At 41.7% G+C, this 25192-nt stretch overlaps 1 protein-coding gene across 1 annotated transcript; it reads right to left on the bottom strand.

The window, feature by feature from the left end:
* Positions 1-23731, bottom strand: LOC124006936 (1-acyl-sn-glycerol-3-phosphate acyltransferase alpha-like). Its single transcript, XM_046317124.1, has 6 exons — positions 23285-23731; positions 13246-13379; positions 5271-5446; positions 2137-2232; positions 1246-1318; positions 1-1073 (listed from the first exon to the last, which is right to left on the bottom strand). The coding sequence occupies exons 1-6, from the start codon at positions 23458-23460 to the stop codon at positions 907-909; spliced, it is 822 nt and encodes a 273-aa protein (XP_046173080.1). The 5' UTR covers positions 23461-23731; the 3' UTR covers positions 1-906.
* Between the last annotated feature and the right edge of the window lie 1461 nt (positions 23732-25192).

Here is a 25192-nt window from a genome sequence, read left to right as displayed (position 1 = left end):
TATACTGGGGTTGGGTGGGGAGTTGGGGGAGGGAGTACCGTGGTGTGTTGTGCGTGTGTGTTAGCGGTGGGAGTGGTTTGCGTGTGTTAAAGCAGGGTAGTCGTGTGCTGTGCGTGTCTTTCATAGCACATTAAGAAAAAAAGTTAAGGCAGCACCAGAGGAAAATAAAAATATCCACCGTCAACATATGAAAAAACAAAAGTTGAGCCAGAAGGAAGGGGAAAAAGCAAAAGTACCACCACTGAACGGTAAACAATTGTTTTTTAAATAAAAAAGACAATAACAATAAAGCCTCTTTTAAAAAGGTGGAGGTAGAAAAAAAAGGTATCCCCAAGCATGCATGATGAACGCACATTAATAATGTATTTTGTTTTGCTTGCCGTCGGTCCGTCACTCTACTCATAACCTGCAGAGCCAACAGGTCTTCTGTCGTGTGGAGTCAGGACTGCACTGTATGGGGGCTGGCTCAGAGCAGGAGCCAACCAGAACCAAACTATACCAGGCCAAAACAACAGATGAGTTCATGACAGAGGCCTGGTGTGTGCGTTGTATCCTGGTACAGATGTGGTCAAATATATTGGCACGCTTGCACAATTCTCTATTTCTTCAAAAACAAGTTGAAATTGAAAACTGTGTTTACAACTGCACATTTCAAAGAAAAATGTCCTGGACTCTTAGAGGCAATATCTCGTTGTGTAATTTATCTCACACCTGTGGTAAGTTGCAGGTCCATTCAAACAGTTTTGAAAAGAGAAAATGGAACATGCTGCACCTAAAGGGTGCCAATATATTTGACCGAAACAGTAGGTACGTAGGTAGGGAGCTGGGACGATGCGGAGGATGGGGGAGAAATAAACATTTTAAAATAGATGGGGTAGGTTTTGGTGTCTCGGACATGGGAAATGTTCAGTGGTGTGAGGGGGGCCCGTTGCGCTGGGTTATGGGGGCGAAGCCAGAGATGCTCAGGAAGACTGAGCGCATGAGGTCGTAGGACTTGTCGGAGAGGCCGGCCACGTCGTCTGACGTCATGCCCTTCGTCTCAATCTTCGGAAGGATCTTCAACTTGATGGTCCCTGGTTTGAGCATAGCATCATCAGTCCAACCATCAATATCAGCACATCCCTCATTCATCATCAACGTGTTTGCATGCAACCAAAAGACATCTTTCTATGCATGTCATGAGCAGTTCATTTCAAGAGTAGCTGTGTATGAGCAATTTCATTATGAATTAAAACTGATCTGTACCCGAGTTGAACAGCTTTTCTTTACGTAGGTAGAAGTTACTGTAGGATGAGAACACAATGGGGATGATAGGAGCCTAGGAGCGAGAGGAAGAGAGTGAGAAAAAGCAAATTGAGGGAGAGAGCGAGAGTTACCATGACAGTTCGTTCCACATTCGATTCAAGCCTTGGGTACCGAAATACCATTATTTTTTCCAAGATAAGTTTAATCTTTTCAATGATTTTTCCTTTCCTCGGGCAAGACAAATACAAACATGAACAATCAGATACAGACAATAACATGCATGGCTGACCCAGCTGCACAGACTGTCTGTACACACATCTACCTCCCCTCTGTCCACCCCGCCGTCATTCCCTCACTGACTGGCACTGAGAGACAAGAGCATGAACAATAGTGTAGAGAGAGATATCCGACCTTCAGTACCGACAGCAGCTTTTGAACTGAGAGATTGAAAGCTTGGCCCTGAAGTAGCAACACTAAAGCCTAATCCTTTGTGTATCCCCCACTCTTCTCACCTCAGAAAACCTACCTGTGTCTTTCTCACATCAACCCTCATCCTATCACCCTCTCTCGGTTACCTCAAACCCTTTCCATATCCCTCCATCCCTCTCTCTCTGTCTCTCTGGCTATTTCTTTCTCTCTCTGACAAAGGTAGTGAAAATATCATCTGAAAATCAGATCATGTTCATCAGTAACCACGTTAGGTTGTTAGCTCCCCCTTGTGTCCTAAATAGGTATAATACCCACGACCACAACCCCATACTACCAGAGTCCCAATACCCAGTAAACACCAAAATCTAAATCCAGATCACCACACACACACCAACTGCTTCCAAATAGAGTGACCATTGAAATAGAGGCGTGGACATAAACGGACACAGCCATGTGGCTCACCTGTGCCTGCACTGCCAGGTGGAAGGCTCCCTTCTTGAAGGGCAGCAGGTCGCCCCTCTGGTTCCGTGTGCCCTCAGGGAACACCCACAGCCGGATCTACCGGGGGCAAAGGTCAGGGGTCAAAAGGTGAGGCCCACGAGGAAGCATGGACACAGTATGTCAATATCAGTGTTGGAGATGGACCTAGATACTAGAGGTCGACCGATTATGATTTGTCAACACCGATGCCGATTATTGGAGGACCAAAAAAAGCCAATACCAGTTAATCGGACGATTTTAAAATATTTATATTTATTTGTAATAATGACAATTACAATAATGAATGAACACTTAATTTAACTTAATATAATACATCAATAAAATCAATTTATCCTCAAATAAATAATGAAACATGTTCAATTTGGTTTAAATAATGCAAAAACAAAGTGTTGGAGAAGAAAGTAAAAGTCAAATATGTACCATGTAAAAACAAAAGCTAACGTTTAAGTTCCTTGCTCAGAACATGAGAACATATGAAAGCTGATGGTTCCTTTTAACAGGAGTCTTCAATATTCCCAGGTAAGAAGTTTTAGGTTGTAGTTATTATAGGACAATTTTTCTCTATACAATTTGTATTTCATATACCTTTGACTATTGGATTTTCTTATAGGCACTTTAACCTCTTGGTCCTACCTGGCACGCAGGCGTCCCATCTAGAGCTCTGGAAATGCAAATGCACTACGCTAAATGCTAATAGTATTAGTTAAAACTCAAACGTTCATTAAAATACACATGCAGGGTATTGAATTAAAGCTACACTCGTTGTGAATCCAGGCAACAAGTCAGATTTTTAAAATGCTTTTCGGCGAAAGCATGAGAAGTTATTATCTGATAGCATGTAACACCCCAAAAGACCCGCAGGGGACGTAAACAAAAATAATTAGCATAGTCGTCGCTACACAAACCGCACAAATAAAATATAAAACATTCATTACCTTTGACCATCTTCTTTGTTGGCACTCCTAGATGTCCCATAATCACTATTGGGTCTTTTTTTCCGATTAAATCGGTCCATATATAGCCTACATATCGATCTATGAAGACTGTGTGACAAACGGGAAAAAAATAGCGTTTCATAACGTAACGGCATTTTTTAAAATTCAAAAAGTCGACGATAAACTTTCACAAAACACTTCGAAATACTTTTGTAATGCAACTTTAGGTATTAGTACACGTTAATAAGCGATAAAATTAATCAGGAGGCGATGTCAATTCTATAGGTGTCTGTTTCGAAAAAATGTCTTAGAGAGCTCGACCAAAACATCCGGTCGGATGAATCAATTGCGAATCAAATGACAAGACTCTAGACAACGTGTGGAAGCTGTAGGCACTGCAACCTCAGCCTCATTTAATTCGATTCACTTTGAACAATTCCTTGAAGTCGCGGATGGATATTTATTTCCATTTTCAGTGATCAGATATTCCTGCGCTTTTCGATGAAACGCACGTTCTGTTATAGTCACAGCCGTGATTTAACCAGTTTTATAAACGTCGGAGTGTTTTCTATCCACACATACTAATCATATGCATATACTATATTCCTGGCCTGAGTAGCAGGGTGCTGAAATGTTGCGCGATTTTTAACAGAATGTTCGAAAAGGTAGAGGGTCGACTTAACAGGTTAATATTGCCAGTGTTAACAGTATAGCTTCCGTCCCTCTCCTCACTCCTACCTGGGCTCAAACCAGGAACACATCAAACAACAGCCACCCTCGAAGCAGCGTTACCCATCGCTCTACAAAAGCCGCAGTTCTTGCAGAGCAAGGGGAACAACCACTCCAAGTCTCAGAGCGAGTGACGTTTGAAACGCTATTAGCGTGCACCCCGCTAACTAGCTAGCCATTTCACATCGGTTATACCAGCCTAATCTTGGGAATTGATAGGCTTGAAATCATAAACAGCTCAATGCTTGAAGCACAGCGACGAGCTGCTGGCAAAATGCACGAAAGTGCAGTTTGAATTAATGCTTACGAGCCTGCTGGTGCCTACCATCGCTCAGTTTAGACTGCTCTATCAAGTCATAGACTTAATTATAACATAATAACACACAAAAATACGAGCCTTAGGTCATTAATATGGTCGAATCCGGAAACTATCATCTCGAAAACAAGACGTTTATTCCTTCAGTGAAATACGGAAACGTTCCGTATTTTATCTAATGGGTGGCATCCATAAGTCTAAATATTCCTGTTACATTGCACAACCGTCAATGTTATGTCATAATTACGTAAAATTCTGGCAAATTAGGCGGCCCAAACGGTTGCATATACACTGACTCTGCGTGCAATGAACGCAAGAGAAGTGACAATTTAACCTGGTTAATATTGCCTGCTAACCTGGATTTCGTTAAGCAAAATATGCAGGTTTAAAAATCTATACTTCGGTGTATTGATTTTAAGAAAGGCATTGATGTTTATGGTTAGGTACACATTGGAACAAGACAGTCCTTTTTTGCGAATACGCACCGCATCGATTATATGCAACGCAGGACACGCTAGATAAACTAGTAATATCATCAACCATGTGTAGTTAACTAGTGATTATGATTGATTGATTGATTGTTTTTCTAAGATAAGTTTAATGCTAGCTAGCAACCGTGGCTTCTTACTGCATTCGCGTAACAAGGCGTAGAGTGCAAAACTCCTCGTGGAGTGCAATGTTATCAGGTGGTTAGAGCGTTGGACTAGTTAATTGTAAGGTTGCAAGATTGAATCCCCGAGCTGACAAGGTGTACATGTAAAAAAAAATAAAAAATCTTAATTAAATAATAATCATTTAAAAAATAAATTTTTATTTTATTTATTTAAAACCGGCCCTAATTAAATCGGCCATTCCGATTAATCGGTTGACCTCTACTAGATGCTCAGCAAGAAATTAGATAGAAAAACACAAATATCAAGTGTTCAAACTTGAATGGGTTAAGTTTCAGTATATATTGGCTTGGGAACGTTCAAAATCAGTCGCCTCAGTGTTCTCACTATCTGGCATAATTGGCAATCAGGTTGGAGTTAATCATGACTTTGGCAAAGCCCCGAGTACAGCAGAGGGCTACATGTATAATCATGCGGCCCTGTAGATTATTCCTGTAGAATTACCTGGTCGTCCAGCATGGTCTTGGCAGCGTCGGCCATGACGCTCTTGGCATCGCTGGTCTTGTTGCGGTTGATGAAGACGATACCGCCCAGCCAGGACACAATGCCCACTGTGCCCGCGTACACCAGCTCCTTCTTGGCAATCATAGTGCAACGATCTGGGAGAACCTCCATTAGACCTGGGGATTGGAGAAGATCTGTTAGACCGGGGGGCTGAAAATTATCTAAGGGGATCTGTTAGTGGATCTCAAGCCCATTAGATCCTTTAGAGGATCTTTTAGAACTGATCACTCTGATATTCTATGTTCTGTATGAACCCAGTCATGTGGGGTTGAATCTAACGGATTTATTTGCACACAGATTCCATTGACACCACTGAATGATTTGGAATGAGACTTTAGGACATTTTTATGACCTTGAATGGTGCACAGAGTCTCTCTCCTGGGGCCTCATTTGTAAACATTGTGTAAATTCCACACTAAATATCTGAGCAATTTCTTAACCTGGCGCACATTTGTCCTGTCAGATATCAGTGCAGATGGCAGTCATCGTGTTAACTAGCAAACACTCATGGGCTAGCTAAAGAGAAGTTTGGCCACAATATGCTGTCCTAACATTTGAAAATGTTACCAAGATGATGACATTGTCCACTCAACTCTTTCTTCATCAAAAAGAACCTGTAGCTAATATTCAAGTTCTTTTCATGAGCAAGTTTTCACCACCTAATTCTACATCTAGCTAAGGTGTTGTGGTGGTAGAATCAGAACTTATGAAATTGGAAATTTGCACAAAAAAATGTAGTGTCTGCTTCCTGGCTGAACCCGTATCAAATCAATCCATATGAAAAGGCATGCTAACAATGCCAGTTCACTCACTCAATGCTGAACACTCCCTTAAGCTAAGTGTAGTGAAGTTTTGAGTTACGATATCCGTTCTGCCGTGATTAGTGCGCAGAGTTCTATAGTGCAGCTAATTGCACTGTGGTGTTACAAAGAAACGAGGCACAGTGCCAGCTGTCAGAAATATGCTGATTTAGCCTCCCGGGTGGCGCAGTGGTTAAGGGCGCTGTACTGCAGCGCCAGCTGTGCCATCAAGAGTCCCTGGGTTCGCGCCCAGGCTCTGTCGTAACCGGCCACGACCGGGAGGTCCGTGGGGCGACGCACAATTGGCCTAGTGTCGCCCGGGTTAGGGAGGGCTTGGTCGGTAGGGGTGTCCTTGTCTCATCGCGCACCAGCGACTCCTGTGGCGGGCTGGGCGCAGTGTGCGCTAGCCAAGGTGGCCAGGTGCACGGTGTTTCCTCCGGCGCATTGGTGCGGCTGGCTTCCGGGTTGGATGCGCACTGTGTTAAGAAGCAGTGCGGCTTGGTTGGGTTGTGTATCGGAGGACGCATGACTTTCAACCTTCGTCTCTCCCGAACCCGTACGGCAGTTGTAGCGATGAGACAAGACAGTAGCTACTACAACAATTGGACACCACGAAATTGGGGAGAAAAAGGGGTAAAAATTCAACAAAAAAATATGCTGATTTATGAGAACAGTCCCATAACTTGTCAGAACATCATCAACAAGCTGGCAAACTGGCTACAGTATGGCCATTCAAAACAAGCTTGCACGAGGTTGCTAGCCGGCGCATTGTTTGCCGTAGTAGCCAGTGCGTCAGAGAGCCGAGTGGTTTTCAGAATTAGGAACTAGTGTAAGGCGGATGAGCAAAATCTTTATTTTTAGAGAGGAGTTGCTCATCCTACAAGAGATCGGTTGAGGGATGAGTGTTCCGCCATCTGACGTGAGACAACGCTTGGAGCACTCGTTTTAAATCATGCCCTCCTAAAAAACTGTGCGCGCGTATTATAACTCGACCAGAAAAAACACTCATCATATACACCTTTTAAAAAGGTGATAACGCCCTTTATTTACAATTTGGAACTATTGAAATTAGGCCACGGTCAAAACTAAAAGAAAAGAACAATGACAGATTTTATCAAAAATGTTTTTGAAGGAGTTGGCAGAAAGTAAAAATGATGCCGGGTTTGGCAAAGGACTGACCGCTTCTGAAAGAGAAAAAGGCAAATGGTTGTGGACCTGTCAGCTGAACGTTTTAATTCAACAATGTTTTGCATTGACTTTAGCCCCCAGCCTAAATGCTGGACTGCCCGGAATTCTGAAATAATGTAGGCTACTCAACAACAAAAATATTACAGTAGGCGTACTTAGTGGTAGTTTAACCGATGTAAAATGGCTAGCTAGTTAACAGGGTGCGCGCTAATAGCGTTTCAAATCGGTGATGTCACTCGCTCTGAGACCTTGAAGTAGTTGTTCCCCCGGCTTTAATGGAGCGAAGCGTAACAATGCTTCGATGGTGGCTGTTGTCGATGTGTGCAGAGGGTCCCTGGTTCAAGCCCAGGTAGAGGCGAGGAGAGGGATGGAGGCCATAAAGTTACAGTCGCATACTTCAATGTTAAAGAGCAACCGTCATTTCACCTGTTTGTTCTACTGTGTATTATAAACGTGCTTACGCATGGTCTACATTTTGCATGGAGGTAAAGACAGTCGCAACTTTAGCGGGAAAACTGGCACACGCATATTTTGGGGTATATTATATTATCTAAGTACGCAACGTTTATAAAATGGGGGACCCTGATCTACTCAAGACAATTACATCATTACTGTATCTGGGATGAGCTTTGGTCTGTTACTATCATCTCTCATACTGGCCTTGTGAAGGTAAAGCTAGTGAAATATGTCATTTATTTGTGTGGTGGCTGAAGCGATCCGTAATGGTATTTGGTCCTGGGTCAGGAAGCCATGCCTTGTAGTGAGTTGTATGTAGAGTTGAAGTCAGAAGTGTACACACACCTTAGCCAAATACATTTAAATTCAGCTTTTCACAATTCCAATTTAATCAGAGTAAAATTTCACTGTCTTCGGTCAGTTAGGATCACCACTATTTTAAGAATGTGAAATCTCAATAATTAGTAGAGAGAATTATTTATTTCAGCTTTATTTTTCATCACAGTCCCAGTGGGTCAGAAGTTTACATACACTCACTTAGTATTTGGTAGCATTACCTTTAAATTGTTTAACTTAGGTCAAACGTTTTGGGTAGCCTTCCACAAGCTTCCCACAATAAGTTGGGTGAATTTTGGCCCATGCCTCCTGGTGTAACAGAGTCAGGTTCCTAGGCCTCCTTGCCCGCACACGCTTTTTCAGTTCTGCCCACAAATTTTCTATAGGATTGAGGTTATTGCTTTGTCATGGCCACTCCAATACTTGGACTATGTTGTCCTTAAGCCATTTTGCCACAACTTTGGAAGTATGCTTGGGGTCATTGTCCATTTGGAAGACCCATCTGCGACCAAGCTTTAACTTCCAGACTGATGTCCTGAGATGCTGCTTCAATATATCCACATCATTTTCCATCCTCAGATGAGCAAAATCCCGAGACTTCTTTAGATATCATGCACCTGCTGTTTACAAGATTGAATAGGCCCCTGCCCAGTGTCTTACCAGAGGCTGCTGTTCTATCCTGCCGATACAGTGCTTAACCCGCCATCTGTATGTTCTTAATGTCGTCGTTCAGCCACGACTCGGTGAAACATGAGATACAGTTTTAATGTTCCGTTGGTAGGTCATACGTGCTTTCAGTTCGTCCCATTTATTTTCCAGCGATTGAACGTTAGCTAGCAGAACAGAAAGCAAGAGCAGATTAGCCACTCGTCTCCTGATCCTCACAAGGCATCCTGATCTCTTTCCACGAAACCTAAGTTTCCTTTTCCAGCCAATCACGGGGATCTGGGCCTGGTTGGGTGTCCGTAGTATATCCCTCGCGTTCGACTCATTGAAGAACTCCTCCTCTTCCAATTTGAGGCGAGTAATCTCAGTTCTGACGTCCAGAAGCTCTTTTCGGTCATAAGAGACGGTAGCAGCATCATTATCAAGTTACGAACAATGCGGAAAAACAAACAAAATAGCATGGTTGGTTAAGAGCCGATAAGATGGCAGCCCTACCATCCGGCGCCATCATCATGTGTGCTATTTAGAGTGTGAATGGCAAGACAAAATATTTAACTGCCTTTAACGGGGTATGGTAGTAGGTTCCAGGCACACCGGTTTGAGTGTGTCAAGAACTGCAGCGCTGGTGGGTTTTTCACATTCAATGGTTTTACTGTGTATCAAGAATGGTCCACCACCCAAAAGACATCCAGCCACCTTGACACAACTGTGGAAAGCATTGGAGTCAACATGGTCCAGGATCCTTGTAGAACGCTTTTAACACCTTGTAGAGTCTTCAAGGTCTCGGAGCAAGTGACGTCACCGATTGAAACGCCATTAGCGCGCACCACCGCTAACGAGCTAGTCATTTCACATCGGTTACACCCTGATGAATTGAGACTGTTCTGAGGGCAAAAGGGGGGTGCAACTCAATATTAGGAAGGTGTTCCTAATGTTTTGTACTCTAAGATATAGATATATATATGCACACATACACCCCCTGAATCACTCACACACAGAGGTCCAGCTCACAAGCTCCATCAGCAGCATATGTATCTCAAATCAAATCAAATCTAGATGATTATCAAATCGTCTTGAAAGGGAAAGCACACCCTTACCAACCGCCCATCATAGATATGAACTACTGCTACATCTGCTGATCCCAATCCTGTAATGAACAGCCCCGGCCTTCTGCCATAGCTTCATTCTCTGCCCCCTTCCCTCAAATAGCCTTTGTTTGACTGGGTGCACATCAGTCACGCTCAAGGTCCTAAATTATATCTTAACCACCACCGATAAATGACAATACAGTGCAGAAGTCTTCATCAACCTGGCTAAGGCTTCGACTGTGTCAATCACCGCATTCTTATCGGCAGACTCAACAGCCTTGGTTTCTCAAATGACTGCCTCGCCTGGTTCACCAACTACATCTCTGATAGAGTTCAGTGTGTCAAATCGGAGGGCCTGTTGTCCGGACCTCCGGCAGTCTATGGGTATGCCACAAGGTTCAATTCTCTTTTCTCTGAAAACATCAATGATGTCGCTCTTGCTGCTGGTGATTCTCTGATCCACCTCTACGCAGACAACACCATTCTCTATACTTCTGGCCCTTCTTTGGACACTGTGTTCACAAACCTCCAGACGAGCTTCAATGCCATACAACACTCCTTCCGTGGCCTCCAACTGCTCTTAAATGCAAGTAAAACTAAATGCATGCTCTTCAACCGATCGCTGCCTGCACCCGCCCTAGCATCTAGCATCACTACTCTGGACGGTTCTAACTTAGAATATGTGAACAACTACAAATACCTAGGTGTCTGGTTTAGACTGTAAACTCTCCTTCCAGACTTACATTGAGAATCTCCAATCCAAAATTACATCTAGAATCCGCTTCCTATTTCACAAAAAATGATCCTTCATTCATGCTGCCAAACATACCCTTGTAAAACTGACTATCCTATCAATCCCTGACTGCCTCGATGTCATTTACAAAATAGCCTCCAACACTACTCAGCAAATTGGATGTAGTCAATCACAGTGCCATCCGTTTTGTCACCAACACCCCATATACTACCCACCACTGCGACCTGTATGCTCTCTTTGGCTGGCCCTCACTACATATCCGTCGCCAAACCCACTGGCTCCAGGTCATCTATAAGTCTCTGTTAGGTAAAGTCCCACCTTGTCTCAGCTCACTGGTCACCATAGCAGCACGCTCTCCAGCAGGTATATTTCACTGGTCATCCCCAAAGCCAACACTTCCTTTGGCTGCCTTTCCTTCAAGTTCTCTGCTGCCAATGACTGGAACGATTTTTTAATATTTTTTTTTACAAAAATACAATTACATTTTAAAAAAAATTCTGAAGCTGGAAACATATCTCCCTCTCTAACTTTAAGCATCAGCTGTTAGAACAGCTTACCAATCATTGCACCTGTACACAGCGCATCTGTAAATAGTCCACCCAACTACCTAATCCCCATATTGTTTTTTTGCTCCTTTGCACCCCAGTATCTCTACTTGCACAGTCATCGTCTGCACATCTATCACTCCAGTGTTTAATTGCTAAATTGTAGTTATTTCGCCACTGTGGCCTATTTATTGCCTTACCTCCCTAATCTTACTACAGTGTGTGAAAATGTACATAGATTATTCGATAGTGTTATTGACTGTACGTTTGTTTATCCCATGTGTAACTGTTGTTTGTGTCGGACTGCTTTGCTTTATCTTGGCTAGGTTGCAGTTGTAAATGAGAACTTGCTCTCAACTGGCCTACCTGGTTAAATAAAGGTGAAATTAAACATTAAAAAGCATAATGCATTTCATACTGATCCTGGCTTTTCGCTACAGTCAAATAAAATAGTGCTGTTGATTGATTACATGCACCAATCTGTCCTAGAGTTATTTTAACCTTTATTTAACTAGGCAAGAGCGTTAAGAACAAATTCTTATTTCCAATGACGGCCTAGGAACAGTGGGTTAACTGCCTGTTCAGGGGCAGAACGACATATTTGTACCTTGTCAGCTCGGGGGTTTGAACTTGCAACCTTCCGGTTACTAGTCCAACGCTCTAACCACTAGGCTGCCACCCCAGTTAGTCTCCGTTGGATTTGGACTGTAGCCTAACTTCCTTAGACAGCCATGTCAGTGATCACATCTTGTGTGATGCTATACCAACTGGCAGTTATCAGTCTGTACCCACTGAAACCATGAGTGTAGCCCCATTATACTGTTCTCTCAGAATAGAGTACCCTGTGACTGCACTCAAACCATTACTAGAAGATTCCCTTAGGACGTGAGCTATGGAGGGTAAAGTGAAGTTAGTGGGAGGAGAGACAACAAGAACTTGCACTTCTGTGATATGTGGTTGTCGCACCTAGCTATCTTAACCTCTCTGGGATATGTGGGACGCTAGCCAGGGAAAATGCAGAGCGCCAAATTCAAATAAATTACTATAAAAATCAAACTTTCATTAAATCACACATGCAAGATAGCAAATTAAAGCTACACTTGTGAATCCAGCCAACATGTCCAATTTCAAAAAAGCTTTTCGGCAAAAGCAAACGATTCTATTATCTGAGGATAGCACCTCCGTAAACAAAGAGAGAAACCATATTTCAACACTGCAGGCACGACAAAACACAGAAATAAAAATATAATTCATGCCTTACCTTTGACGAGCTTCTTTTGTTGGCACTCCAATATGTTCCATAAACATCACAAATGGTCCTTTTGTTCGATTAATTCCATCAATAGATATCCAAAATGTCAATTTACCTGGCGCGTTTGACCCAGAAAAACACCGGTTCCAACTTGCACAACGTGACTACAAAATATCTCAAAAGTTACCTGTAAACTTTCCCAAAACATTTCAAACTACTTTTGTAATACAACTTTAGGTATTTTTTTACGTAAATAATCGATAAAATTGAAGACGGGATGATCTGTGTTCAATACAGGAAGAAAAACTGTAGCATGCTCTGGTCACGCGCCTCTAACAATACACTTCAAGTGACCCTTGCTCAAGATGGCCATGCTTCTTCATTACACAAAGGAATAACCTCAACCAATTTCTAAAGACTGTTGACATCCAGTGGAAGCGATAGGAACAGCAAGAAGGTCCCTTAGAAATCTGTATTCCTAATGAAAACCCATTGAAAAGAGAGTGACCCCCCAAAAAATTTGGAATGTTTGTCCTCGGGGTTTTGCCTGCTAAATAAGTTCTGTAATACTCAGACATGATTCAAACAGTTTTAGAAACTCCAGAGTGTTTTCCATCCAGATCTAATAATAATATGCACATCTTATCTTCTGGGGATAAGAACGTCCGCTAAATGACTAAAATGTGAGTATCAGCGCATATGTGCATCTGTGTGTGCAGGCACATCCATCTCTGTGTGCGTATGTATGTGGTGTGAGCGCGTGTCCGTCCTTGCTGTCTGGTTGTGTAGCCAACCGACCGACCAACCATTTGTGTGTGTGCATCCCATACCCAGAACATCCAAGGAGCTCTGGTGGTTGGAGATGATGACGTAGGGTCCCTCTGTCTGCAGGTGTTCCAAGCCACTCACATCGAACCGCAGACCCAGGAAGTACTTAACATGACGAACCAGAGCACGGACCACCCTGGAGACAGGAAAGAACACAGCAATGTTCAATTCAACCTTGATCTGAAAACCATGCGTGTTAAAACGATCTGAGTTCAAACAAAGCACCAATGCATCCATGACAGTGTTTCAGAGAATCAAATCTGCTCGGTCAGCGATCAGCAACAGAGTATAATGAATGCTCTCAAACACTGCGACCGTCTCTAACGAAGGCGGTGAGAAAATACAGCTACGTACAGACAAATCTTGTACGTTGGACTCAACAAAATGTGCTCAAAAAGCAACCTTCAACTAAGGTTTAAGGTTAAAGAGGCCAACACGTTAGCTGTAATTAAACAAGTGACACGAGCAAGAGCAGTGTGCAGATCTCTTTTCTTTGAACTCCATAAGTAACCTAACATATATTTGAAATGTTTTGCCTTGATAAGAGCGTCTGCTAAATGACTTAAATGTAAATGTGGTGGTGTAATGGTGTGGGGAATGTTTTTCTGACACTGGCGATCATATTACGCAGACATAAGGACTCAGGAAATAAGAGCGTTAACACAGTCAAGACACCCAATTTATAGAAAAAACAACAATGTAGAACAGAATAAATAAAAAAATCTGTTCCAAATGACAAAAAAAATTGCCAGTGCGAAGTGATGCACGTCTGAAACAGTTTTTGAAACGGGGCTTAATTTGGCACTTTGAAATATCATCTTTTTTTCATGGCTACAAAACAAAATGTCTTATTTTCGATATAGGCCAACAGATGTAGTTTATTCTGTCTGTTCTGTGGAATTTTCTAAGTGGTTTAACAATTCCACATTGAACACGGCACAGTGATTAATTACAGCCACAGCATCTGTTGGATGAGTTATAGGCCTACACCGAATGATTCTGATGAAAAAACCCATCTTTACCAAACTACTGTTTTTGCATATTTTCAGTGTGGAACCTGTCAATGTTTAGGGTGGGGGGTTATAGCCTAGGTTAACCAATTCTAAATGGAACTAGCAGAAAATAGACAGGATGCAATTATTCCAAAAGTTACAGCTAGTTGTTGGAACACAGTCACATATACTCATTAACACTTATACTTTTTTTCCCCTTGTGAAGTTTTTTAGGCATGCATTTCTTTAGGCCTAATGGGAGCTTGTGCTCGAACTCGGCCTGTGTGTGTGTAGAGGGAGCGGTCAGAACACGAGTGAGACATGGAGAGGAAAGGGAGTTTAGGGAGAAGAACTGTGTGATGCTTGCCTTGGCTTCTTTTTTGTGTGGCTCGCAAATGCACATGTACAAATGGAACACTAGAGTCAAAACAAATGAATGTTTTCAAGACAATTTATTTTCTTCCAAGAACAAGCCACAAGCGCATTCCACCAAAATAGTTTTACAGAACTCTTTAAAAAAATATTTTTTTAAATCTCTGGTTCAAAGATTGAGTACTCAAAACGGGTGACAAACCTATTACTCATCTCTACAATAACGTAGCTAGAACATTGTCTGCTGGTGGCATCACATGTACCATTACATTCAATAACATGACTAGAATGTTGTCTGCTGTTGGCATGACATTCAAAACATGTTTAGGCTAGATGTAGAACATTGTCTGCTGTTCTTACCCAACCACAATAAGGGGAAGGAAATGGCTCTCTTTGGGTTAGGCTCTCTGTGCCCTGTCAGGAAAGCAATAAAAATCATGGCCGCCAATCCCTAGTCATTTTTTATTTATTTATGGAAGATAAAACGTTTGTGTAAACTTAAGACTAAAACCAGATAAAGCATGTAGAAAATATACTGGCCCTATACACATGTTTAAATGAGCTCATCTTTGGAGAACCACCCAAATAAAAACTAGACCCAAATAAAAACTAGACATTTCCAAAGACGTCATGACATGGGACCCTCATTGATTTTGTTTTTAACGTTTGAGTGATTCCGATAGAATAAGTACATGGCATATGTCATGGTAAAATGTGTAGAATTGCAGGAAATTGAAAATGTCCAGTGTTTTCAGATTCTTATTAAATACGACCTATAATTAATGGTAAAAAAATAAGGTAATGGAGTGTCAAAGTGCAGCTTTTCTGTGTTTATTTATTTGTACTCCATTAACTTTTACAGAAGCTATTTGTCCTGGGGTCCACAAAACATGACAAGTAACAAAATACTGGAAGACAAGGACAGCCACATTAAAATACAAAAATATTATACAAACAATTACAACTCAAAAATAGTGATAGTGTGTGCACGTTAGAGGCCGATCGATTAATTAGGGCCGATTTCAAGTTCAGTATTTTTGGGAGCATATTTTTTTTTTTTTTTTTTTTACACCTTTATTTAATCTTTATTTAACTAGGAAAGTCAGTTAAGAACACATTCTTATTTTCAATGAAGGCCTAGGAATGGTGGGCTAACTGCCTCGTTCAGGGGCAGAAAGACAGATTTTCACCTTGTCAGCTCGGGGGATACAATCTTGCAACCTTACAGTTAACTAGTCCAATGCAATAACGACCTGGGAGACTGCCTGTTACGCAAATACAGTAAGCCAAGGTAAGTTGCTAGCTAGCATTAAACTTATCTTATAAAAAAACAATCAATCATAATCACTAGATAACTACACATGGTTGATATTACTAGATATTATCTAGCGTGTCCTGTGTTGCATATAATCTGATTGAGCATACAAGCATCTATGTATCTGACTGAGCGGTGGTAGGCAGAAGCAGGCGCGTAAACATTCATTCAAACAGCACTTTTGTGCGTTCTGCCAGCAGCTCTTCGTTGTGCGTCAAGCATTGCGCTGTTTATGGCTTCAAACCTATCAACTCCCAAGATGAGGCTGTTGTGACCGAAGTGAAATGTCTGGCTAGTTAGCGTGCGCTAATAACGTTTCAAACTTCACTCGCTCTGAGCCTTGGGGTGGTTGTTTCCCTTGCTCTACATGTGGTGGCTGTTGTCGTTGTGTTGCTGGTTCGAGCGAGGAGAGGGACAGAGGCTATACTGTTACACTGGCAATACTAAAGTGCCTATAAGAACATCCAATAGTCAAAGGTATATTAAATAAAAATGGTATAGAGGGAAATAGTCCTATAATAACTACAACCAAAAACTTCTTACCTGGGAATATTGAAGACTCATATGTTCTCATGTTCTGAGCAAGGAACTGAAACGTTAGCTTTCTTACATAGCACATATTGCACTTTTACGTTCTTCTCCAACACTTTCTTTTGGCAATATTTAAACCCAATTGAACAAGTTTCATTATCTACATGAGGCTAAATTGATTTTATTGATGTATTATATTAGGTTAAAATAAGTGTTCATTCAGTATTGTTGTAATTGTCACTATTACAAATACATTTTTTGAAATATATATATATTTTTATATAAAATCGGTATCGGCTTTTTTGGTCCTCCAATAGTCTGTATCGGCATTGAAAAATCATAATCAGTCGACCTCTAGTGCACGTGTCCCCTCACAGTCCCAGCGTTCAATGAGTTGTTTAAATTGTTTGTTTTTTTTAAAGGTACTTTTGCTGTTTGGTTGAGTAATTGGAGATTCATTGCCGTGAATTTGTTTTGAAATTCGAGACTGAAAAAACCTGTGGTGGCATGTATGGGTATCTGAAATAAATGTTATTTGATCATGCAATTGAATTTGTCACAGTAATATTTAAACAAAAAATATATAAAAGAGAAGCAGTTCATCTCTATTCAAGCCTCAACCAGGAAAGCCTGGCATGCATGTTGATGATAGTTCTGTACGTGCAGTTAAGGGAAAGCCATGCTGCTCTGTTTTGAGCTAGCTGCAGTTTGCTACCTCTTTCTTCACTGCAGTTGACCATATTAACAGACAGTAAATCAAGATGAAACATGACCAGAGCCTGAACTACTATAGTTTTTTATAACACCCTTCCCCATCTACACAACAACTCGTCGATATGACTTGACCAGCCAATGGTATACCTAGGAATTAAGCTTTCTGTTGGAATGGTGTGGGCATATATAGGGTCGTGGTGTCATGAAATTCTGTCCACCAGTAATTAGAATGCAGAGACTGCCAGTCTCACGGTAATTGACCGTTAATTAACGAACATGTTTAGCATCTCCGGGCTTCCATGCGCCCTAGGAACATCTACATTTTAAAAAGTAGAATAAATCCATTTCATATAACCTACACGTCACAATAAAAATCCATTATTTATTTTGTTGTGATAGGCCTATAAACTTCATAAAAATCAAAACATAAGGGGCTGTATGGTGGGACTAGATTGAGTATTTGGGAAAAGTTTCAATAAAAGGCATGCGCTCTGATCCTTGTGCTTGCCATGGAGAGAAAAAGAATTGCATCGCTGCTCTGCTTGTCAATGGAAGGTGGAATTAAAAATGAAATGAGAATGAAGAGCCAGAAGGTTGGCTGCTATTTACATTATAACCCGAATAGAGTTGTGTAGGCTAACTAGGACGGTGAGAAGCACAGTAGCGTTATTGCTAGCCTCAATTAGCTAGCGTCTTTCAGTTTGATGCAGTCAAGATAGTTATTTATCATCCCATCCGGTTACATAGTACCTATCAAGAAGTAAGTCTAGCAAGAAATAAGTGGTTGCGGTCTCTCCCACCATGCCTGCGCTGGCGCTTTGAGCTTTCCATGTCTTACTCACATGCACCTGCACGGCCTCCGCTCCCTAATATCCTTCAGCTGATCGCGCTGTGCCTCTCCCCCTTTCTCCATGGCTCCAGTTTAACAAAAATGTGTTTTTCTGCCACTTCCCTCACTCGGATCGAACCAAGTTGTTTTTTTTAGCATTGTTTGAGTTACAACAGACAAAAAGTGTAAAGGTTCCAAACCTAACTGAACAATCAGGGGTTTGTTTGGACAAGGCTGTAGCAGGCATGGAAACAGGAGCAGGCTGACAGTGGAGGGGGATTTGAGTCTATTCAGGAGAGAGTTAACATACCCCAGTGAGAAGGGTTGACAAGAACACACTACACAGCAGCATGTCATGGTTCACAAACACACCGACAGGTCTGTAATACTGTTGGCACTTCGCATCATAAGCCACCCCCCTTGAGCAGCTAGGAGACGGGTTAGTTAGGGTCTAAATCTCCTGTTTGTTTTCATCCCAAAACTCAGTGTGAAAATTCATGATGGAATCTTGGCGACTGTTGACAGCAGCATTACGATTTGTTTGGAACGTCAGACAGGGGACAAAAAAAATATAGAAAAAAATAATTAAATAAGATAAATCGGACAATTCCGTCCCTGTTCCAGCTGAGGCTGAAGTGACACTTTAGTTCGCTTCAATGTTTGCTACGTTGCGTGACGGTTCGTACTGAATGACAGTTTTCCACAAAACGGTGCACAATATTCTTCAACAGCCTTTAAGTTCCATTTAAACCTGTTTGGTGGATGTGGCAAGGTAAATCCTGATCAATATGGGTGACCGTCTGAAATCTTAACACTCCGCAGCACAACATATGGCAGGGATCATCAACTAGTTTCAGCCGTGGGTTGATTTTTTTTCTTGAGCGGGTGGTGGAGGGCTGGAACATAATTACAAATAATTGGTAGACTGCAAATTGACGGCATGAAACCCAAACAGATATAATATTTGACAAAAACACTTTCAAACCTTGTTTACATTGATATTTGATCACATCTCTCAATTATGCATGGAAATACTTGAGAACAGATTTATGGGGTCTATTTCACACCATATGTATTGAATTGAAAATTAAATCATGAATAAGTTGAGAATGTAAACATTTCAGGACCGCCACTTCAAAACCAGCAAACCAATAGACTCATTGTCTACACCTCGCCCTAAACCCCACCCTTCACAGAAAAAAAGAATGCCAAAACTCACCCTCAAAAAGACTGGCAGTGAAAGCAAAGAAACGAGTAGCGTAACCAAAAGGTCATACATGCAGGAAAGATCGTAGGCAAAATGTATTCAATAGGATTGGTTGCTGTGAAAGTTGAACCGAAAATGATTTTTGCATTCCTTTTTTCAAATATATACATACACACAGCTCAAAAAAATAAAGGGAACACTAAAATAATACATCCTAGATCTGAATGAATGAAATATTCTTATTAAATACTTTTTTCTTTACATAGTTGAATGTGCTGACAACAAAATCACAAATTATCAATGGAAATCAAATTTAGCAACCCATGGAGGTCTGGATTTGGAGTCACACTCAAAATTAATGTGAAAAACCACACTACAGGCTGATCCACCAATTTGTAAGTCGCTCTGGATAAGAGTGTCTGCTAAATGACTTAAATGTAAATGTAACCCAACTTTGATGTAATGTCCTTAAAACAAGTCAAAATGAGGCTCAGTAGTGTGTGTGGCCTCCACGTGCCTGTATGACCTCCCTACAATGCCTGGGCATGCTCCTGATGAGGTGGCGGATGGTCTCCTGAGGGATCTCCTCCCAGACCTGGACTAAAGCATCCGCCAACTCCTGGACAGTATGTGGTGCAACGTGGCGTTGGTGGATGTAGCGAGACATGATGTCCTAGATGTGCTCAATTGGATTCAGGTCTGGGGAACGGGCGGGCCAGTCCATAGCAATGCCTTCCTCTTGCAGGAACTGCTGACACACTTCAGCCACATGAGGTTTAGCATTGTCTTGCATTAGGAGGAACCCAGGGCCAACCACACCAGCATATGGTCTCACAAGGGGTCTAAGGATCTCATCTCGGAACCTAATGGCAGTCAGGCTACCTCTGGCGAGCACATGGAGGGCTGTGCGGCCCCCCAAAGAAATGCCACCCCACACCATGACTGACCCACCGCCAAACCGGTCATGCTGGAGGATGTTGCAGGCAGCAGAACGTTCTCCACGGCGTCTCCAGACTCTGTTACATGTGCTCAGTGTGAACCTGCTTTCATCTGTGAAGAGCACAGGATGCCAATGGCAAATTTGCCACTCTTGGTGTTCTCCGGCAAATGCCAAACATCCTGCACGGTGTTGGGCTGTAAGCACAACCCCCACCTGTGGACGTCGGGCCCTCATACCACCCTCATGGAGTCTGTTTCTGACCGTTTGAGCAGACACATGCACATTTGTGGCCTGCTGGAGGTAATTTTGCAGGGCTCTGGCAGTGCTCTTCCTGCTCCTCCTTGCACAAAGGCAGAGGTAGCGGTCCTGCTGCTGGGTTGTTGCCCTCCTACGGCCTCCTCCACATCTCCCGATGTACTGGCCTGTCTCCTGGTAGCGCCTCCATGCTCTGGACACTACGCTGACAGACACAGCAAACCTTCTTGCCACAGCTCACATTGATGTGCCATCCTGGATGAGCTGCACTACCTGAGCCACTTGTGTTGTAGACTCAGTCTCATGCTACCAGTAGAGTGAAAGCAGCGCCAGCATTCAAAAGTGACCAAAACATCAGCCAGGAAGCATAGGAACTGAGAAATGGTCTGTGGTCACCACCTGCAGAACCACTCCTTTATTGGGGGTGTCTTGCTAAATGCCTATAATTTCCACCTGTTGTCTATTCCATTTGCACAACAGCATGTGAAATGTATTGTCAGTGTTGCTTCCTAAGTGGACAGTTTGATTTCACAGAAGTGTGATTGACTTGGGAGTTACATTGTGTTGTTTAAGTGTTCCCTTTATTTTTTTGAGCATTATATATATATATTATATATATATATATATATATATATATATAAATCATTTGTCATAGAGTTTAAAATGATTTGCTTAAAAGTTCTGGGGTTTTGCTTTTAATGCCTTATCTGTTACAATTTTATACATTTGGCATTCAATAGTTTTTTTTAAATTTTAATATCAACATCCATTATTTCACCTGTCCTCAAATAGAAAATGTTTACATTCTCAACTTTATTTTTCATATTCACAATTGATATTGTATTCAATACATATGGTGTAAAATTGACCCCATACAGATTACCCAAACTAAATTCCCAGTGAGGATTTCCTGGTGTCAATTTATTTCATAATAATAATGTTAAAATCAGTGAACCCTTTCTAATATGGCCTGTCCCCCTCTGTGTCACTGTGTCTGGGTCCCTATTGCTTTCTTCATCTTGCACACTCACTCTCTGTCTGTCTCACACAACACACACATTAACGACAGTGAATAGGGTCCTACGCCGGACACCCTTTAGGGTGAGAGAGAATGATGCCTGGCGCAACATGACACCACTGATCTGCACGCCTGGCTGTGAAACAGTTCAGTTATTCCAAGAGCACTGAGTCTGAGCCAGGTCAGTCTGATAACACAGGACAAGGCACTAAACTAACAAGGACAACAGGCAGCACAGGCTGGGGGAGGCCATCCATTGATTTCTAGGGGACCTTTCGGAAGACATACCCAGTCAGTAACATGACCCCAACCAGGAGGGAAATTCAGTTCTATCTGACCCCCACTCCTCTCTGAGTAATTATCCGATAATATAGTGACTTGTGTCCAATAGGCCACGTCTCTGTCCACAGTACAATACCCAATCCCTCTGGCCTATTGACAAGTGGACTGAGTTGCACATTGACACAGGTGTAGTTTAACTCCACCAAGGTGAGTATTAGGCGGAAGTTGACCCAGTAAGAAGAGAGGTGTACAATGTACGTTTCTTGTGTAGAGAATGCCAGGTGGGATTTTCCTCAATTAAATAGGCAGTTGGAACTTGGCAACCATCCTAAACACTGTAAAATGATTGAATTATCGATTCCAACATGGAAGTGGTATTGGTTTCATTTAGACTAAAATCATTGACATTTTGATTTGCTTGCATTAGCCTTCCACAAATTACCCGAATGACAATTTCATAGACATGTCTAATATGTGGGGCTAGCCTAAAGAATCAAACCTTACGGTCACTGTAAGTAGGCTACATCTTCCCTGTAAGATTAGAATGACAGGCTGCCATGATCAGGAAAACGTACCTCAATCCAGGGATAGGAGATAGCGCTTTACTCTTACTTATCCCATATGATACTTCGAGAAGATTTAATTTAAAAAAAATCTTACCTGCCTTTTTAACAGTATACTAGACTAGCTAAAGAAACCCCTTGGAATCGACTAGACTTCCAGTAGTTAACCACTCAAACGCTAGGTATCACATTTTAATGTGACAAATATGTGATATTTAAGTCAAAATATTTAGTCTCAAATTTCGAGCAGCTGAATGACAACTGGTCAATTTAATAAAATTACATTCAAACATGCTGGCTTGGAAGGAAAATGTCCACAAAAGTGCAGTGGATTCTTTGATTGTATACCAATAATTGGTATCAAATACAAGTCTTTAGACTAGGCAATGTTCCGAATAGCGAGAAAAAACTAACGAAAAGTCGGATTCTTATAGCTAGTATGGGTCATGACTCTACACTGAAAGGAATTCAGTTGACATTAAACCAACTGATGAAACCAAACATCCTCTTTTCTTGGCCCTGTTAGGACTTGACACAATCTATGCAACAACAAAAAAATGCATGGATTAAAGTGGCATTTTCTGCAATCTATTGTTAGTTTTACATCTGTGCAAAACACACGCCTGTTGGATGTTGTTCCGAACTGGTTTACAGCGACGAAAATGTCGGACCCAGAGGCCATGTCCGGATGCGAGGGGAAGCTAACGTTAGCAAGCTAACTAGTATTAGACGCCTGGTTCAGAAAGTCCCAAACATCTGGCAATGCATTTGAAGCTAACTAGCGTAAATGTGCTTTATTTCCACTGCTGGATAACTACCTCGCATTTCGTTATAAAAATGTTGCAACCAACCGTTGAAAAATATCAGCAAAATGGCTTATGATAAATTAGGGTAAAGCCACAGATTGATGCTGTGTTTGTAACATTACAAGATTTGGCAAGCTAGCCATCTTCCATTCTAATGAGCAAACGAACCGTTCGCTAGCAAAACATCGCTCGCGCGGTTGTGCAACCTGGAACTTACCTCATGTTTTCAACGTCCCTGCCTCCGCATTTCAGAATACTAAGCGGAATCGCAATCGCACCCAAAACCATCATATAAGCCACGTAGAAACCGTTTTTGAAATAAAAAACAAAGGTGCTGCTAGTCCATAGCAGAAGTGGGACCAGCAGCATTAGGAATACCCAGAGCGCATCCATACTGATTCCTGCGAGGATATTGGCAGCAAAAGCTGACGTTACCGTGGCTAGTGAGAAAGCGTGAGCGACACTGTGGCACCGGCTGACATTTCAACTTCCAAGGCCAACACCGGTGGTGCACAGCTCGTTCTCTGGGTTAAAATAACGCGACCGTGAACGACAAAATATGACAACACTTTTCAGTCGACGATGGTGCAGGCAGCCTCGTGTAGTGGTTCCGATATGAAATTCAACGGTTTCCGGTGGCACAAGCGTTTAAGTTCCTCTGCAGAGATGGGCAGTATAAAGCGCCACAGTGGAGTTGTAATAATACCCATAAAACCTAGCGGGCAATTAGGGAAATGGTTCCAATCGTTTTTCTACCATTAATTTCTCCCATTGGGAATTTTAGAAACACTTAAAATAAAGGGTTGTGTTTCGTGTAGACTTATCCTGGCGTGACATTTTGATAACCATGTAAGTCTCTCTGACAATGTGAGTTTTATCAATCTATTCAGCTCTATTTACTCTCAGATTCAAAAATGCTTAGCATAAAGTAGACATCATGCAAGACTACAAATCCCTGCAAGCTCCTGCAAGCTCCTGCACATCATCTCTAGCTGACACTTTTGATAACATGTATTGTGTCAATTTAAAACTTGCACAAGACAGTTCACAGAATTGTCAATTAATGTTTTAAACAATTTAGCTAATGTTAGATAGTTAATGCAGAGATTCTTACCTTTGCCTTGATTCTGCAGTCTCGTCCAGATATAATGGAATACCACTACCATTAGTAGTTCATTACAATTAGCAGCTAATGATTAGCAGCCACATTAGCTGCTAATTTGCATTTTGGGGGGGGTAAATACAGGTGAATGTATTGATAGAACTCACCTTGTCATAGAGAGATCTACACGGTTATCAAAACGTCATGCCTGGGATAGTCAACACGAAACACAGCCCTTATTTGAAGTCTTTCTAATATCCCATATGGGAAAAATGAATGATGGAAAAACGATTGGAACCATTTCCTTGTTTGACAGCTATGTTTTATGGGTATTATGATTCATACTGTGGTACTCTATTCCTGTTACATTATTTTTAAATACATATTTGAATTACTTCTGTTTATTTTGTCATTCAAGTTACACTGGGCTGAATTATACTCCAATGTATTTTCAAAATACAAACTACTTTACTATAAAAAATGTTTTACAGCAGTTCCCATTTTGTGGTCCACCTTTCAAACTGCATTGGTATCAGAAGTCTGATAGCACTATGGATCGGTGAGATAAGAGCATCCCCTAAAATAATTCAATATAAAAGTATGTGTAAAAATGTTGATAAATACTTTGTTGAATGTACTTAATATGTATTGAATGTACGATTGGTATGTTGTTGTCTCACCTAGCTATCTTAAGATGAATGCATTAGTTGTTTGTCTCTTGCATTGTCTCCCCCCCCCCCCCCCCATTTTGGCAGTGATGTAAAGTACTTAAGCAAAAATACTTTAAAGTACTACTTAAGTATTTTTGGGGGGGGGATCTGTAATTTACTTTACTATTTATATTTTTGCCTACTTTCATTTCACTACATTCCTAAAGAAAATATATGCAAGTTAAAAAACAGCAGATATACCGGTCTGAGACCTTCCGGTTACTGGCCCGACGCTCGAACCACTAGGCTACCCTGCCGCCCCAGTGTTTATTAGGCATGTGTTTCCAAAACAAAGCAGCTACCACATTTTCTG

The sequence above is a fragment of the Oncorhynchus gorbuscha genome, linkage group LG20 (assembly GCF_021184085.1).
Source record: "Oncorhynchus gorbuscha isolate QuinsamMale2020 ecotype Even-year linkage group LG20, OgorEven_v1.0, whole genome shotgun sequence".
In the NCBI taxonomy this organism is placed as follows: domain Eukaryota; kingdom Metazoa; phylum Chordata; class Actinopteri; order Salmoniformes; family Salmonidae; genus Oncorhynchus; species Oncorhynchus gorbuscha.
This window is presented reverse-complemented; position numbering and strand designations above follow the sequence as displayed.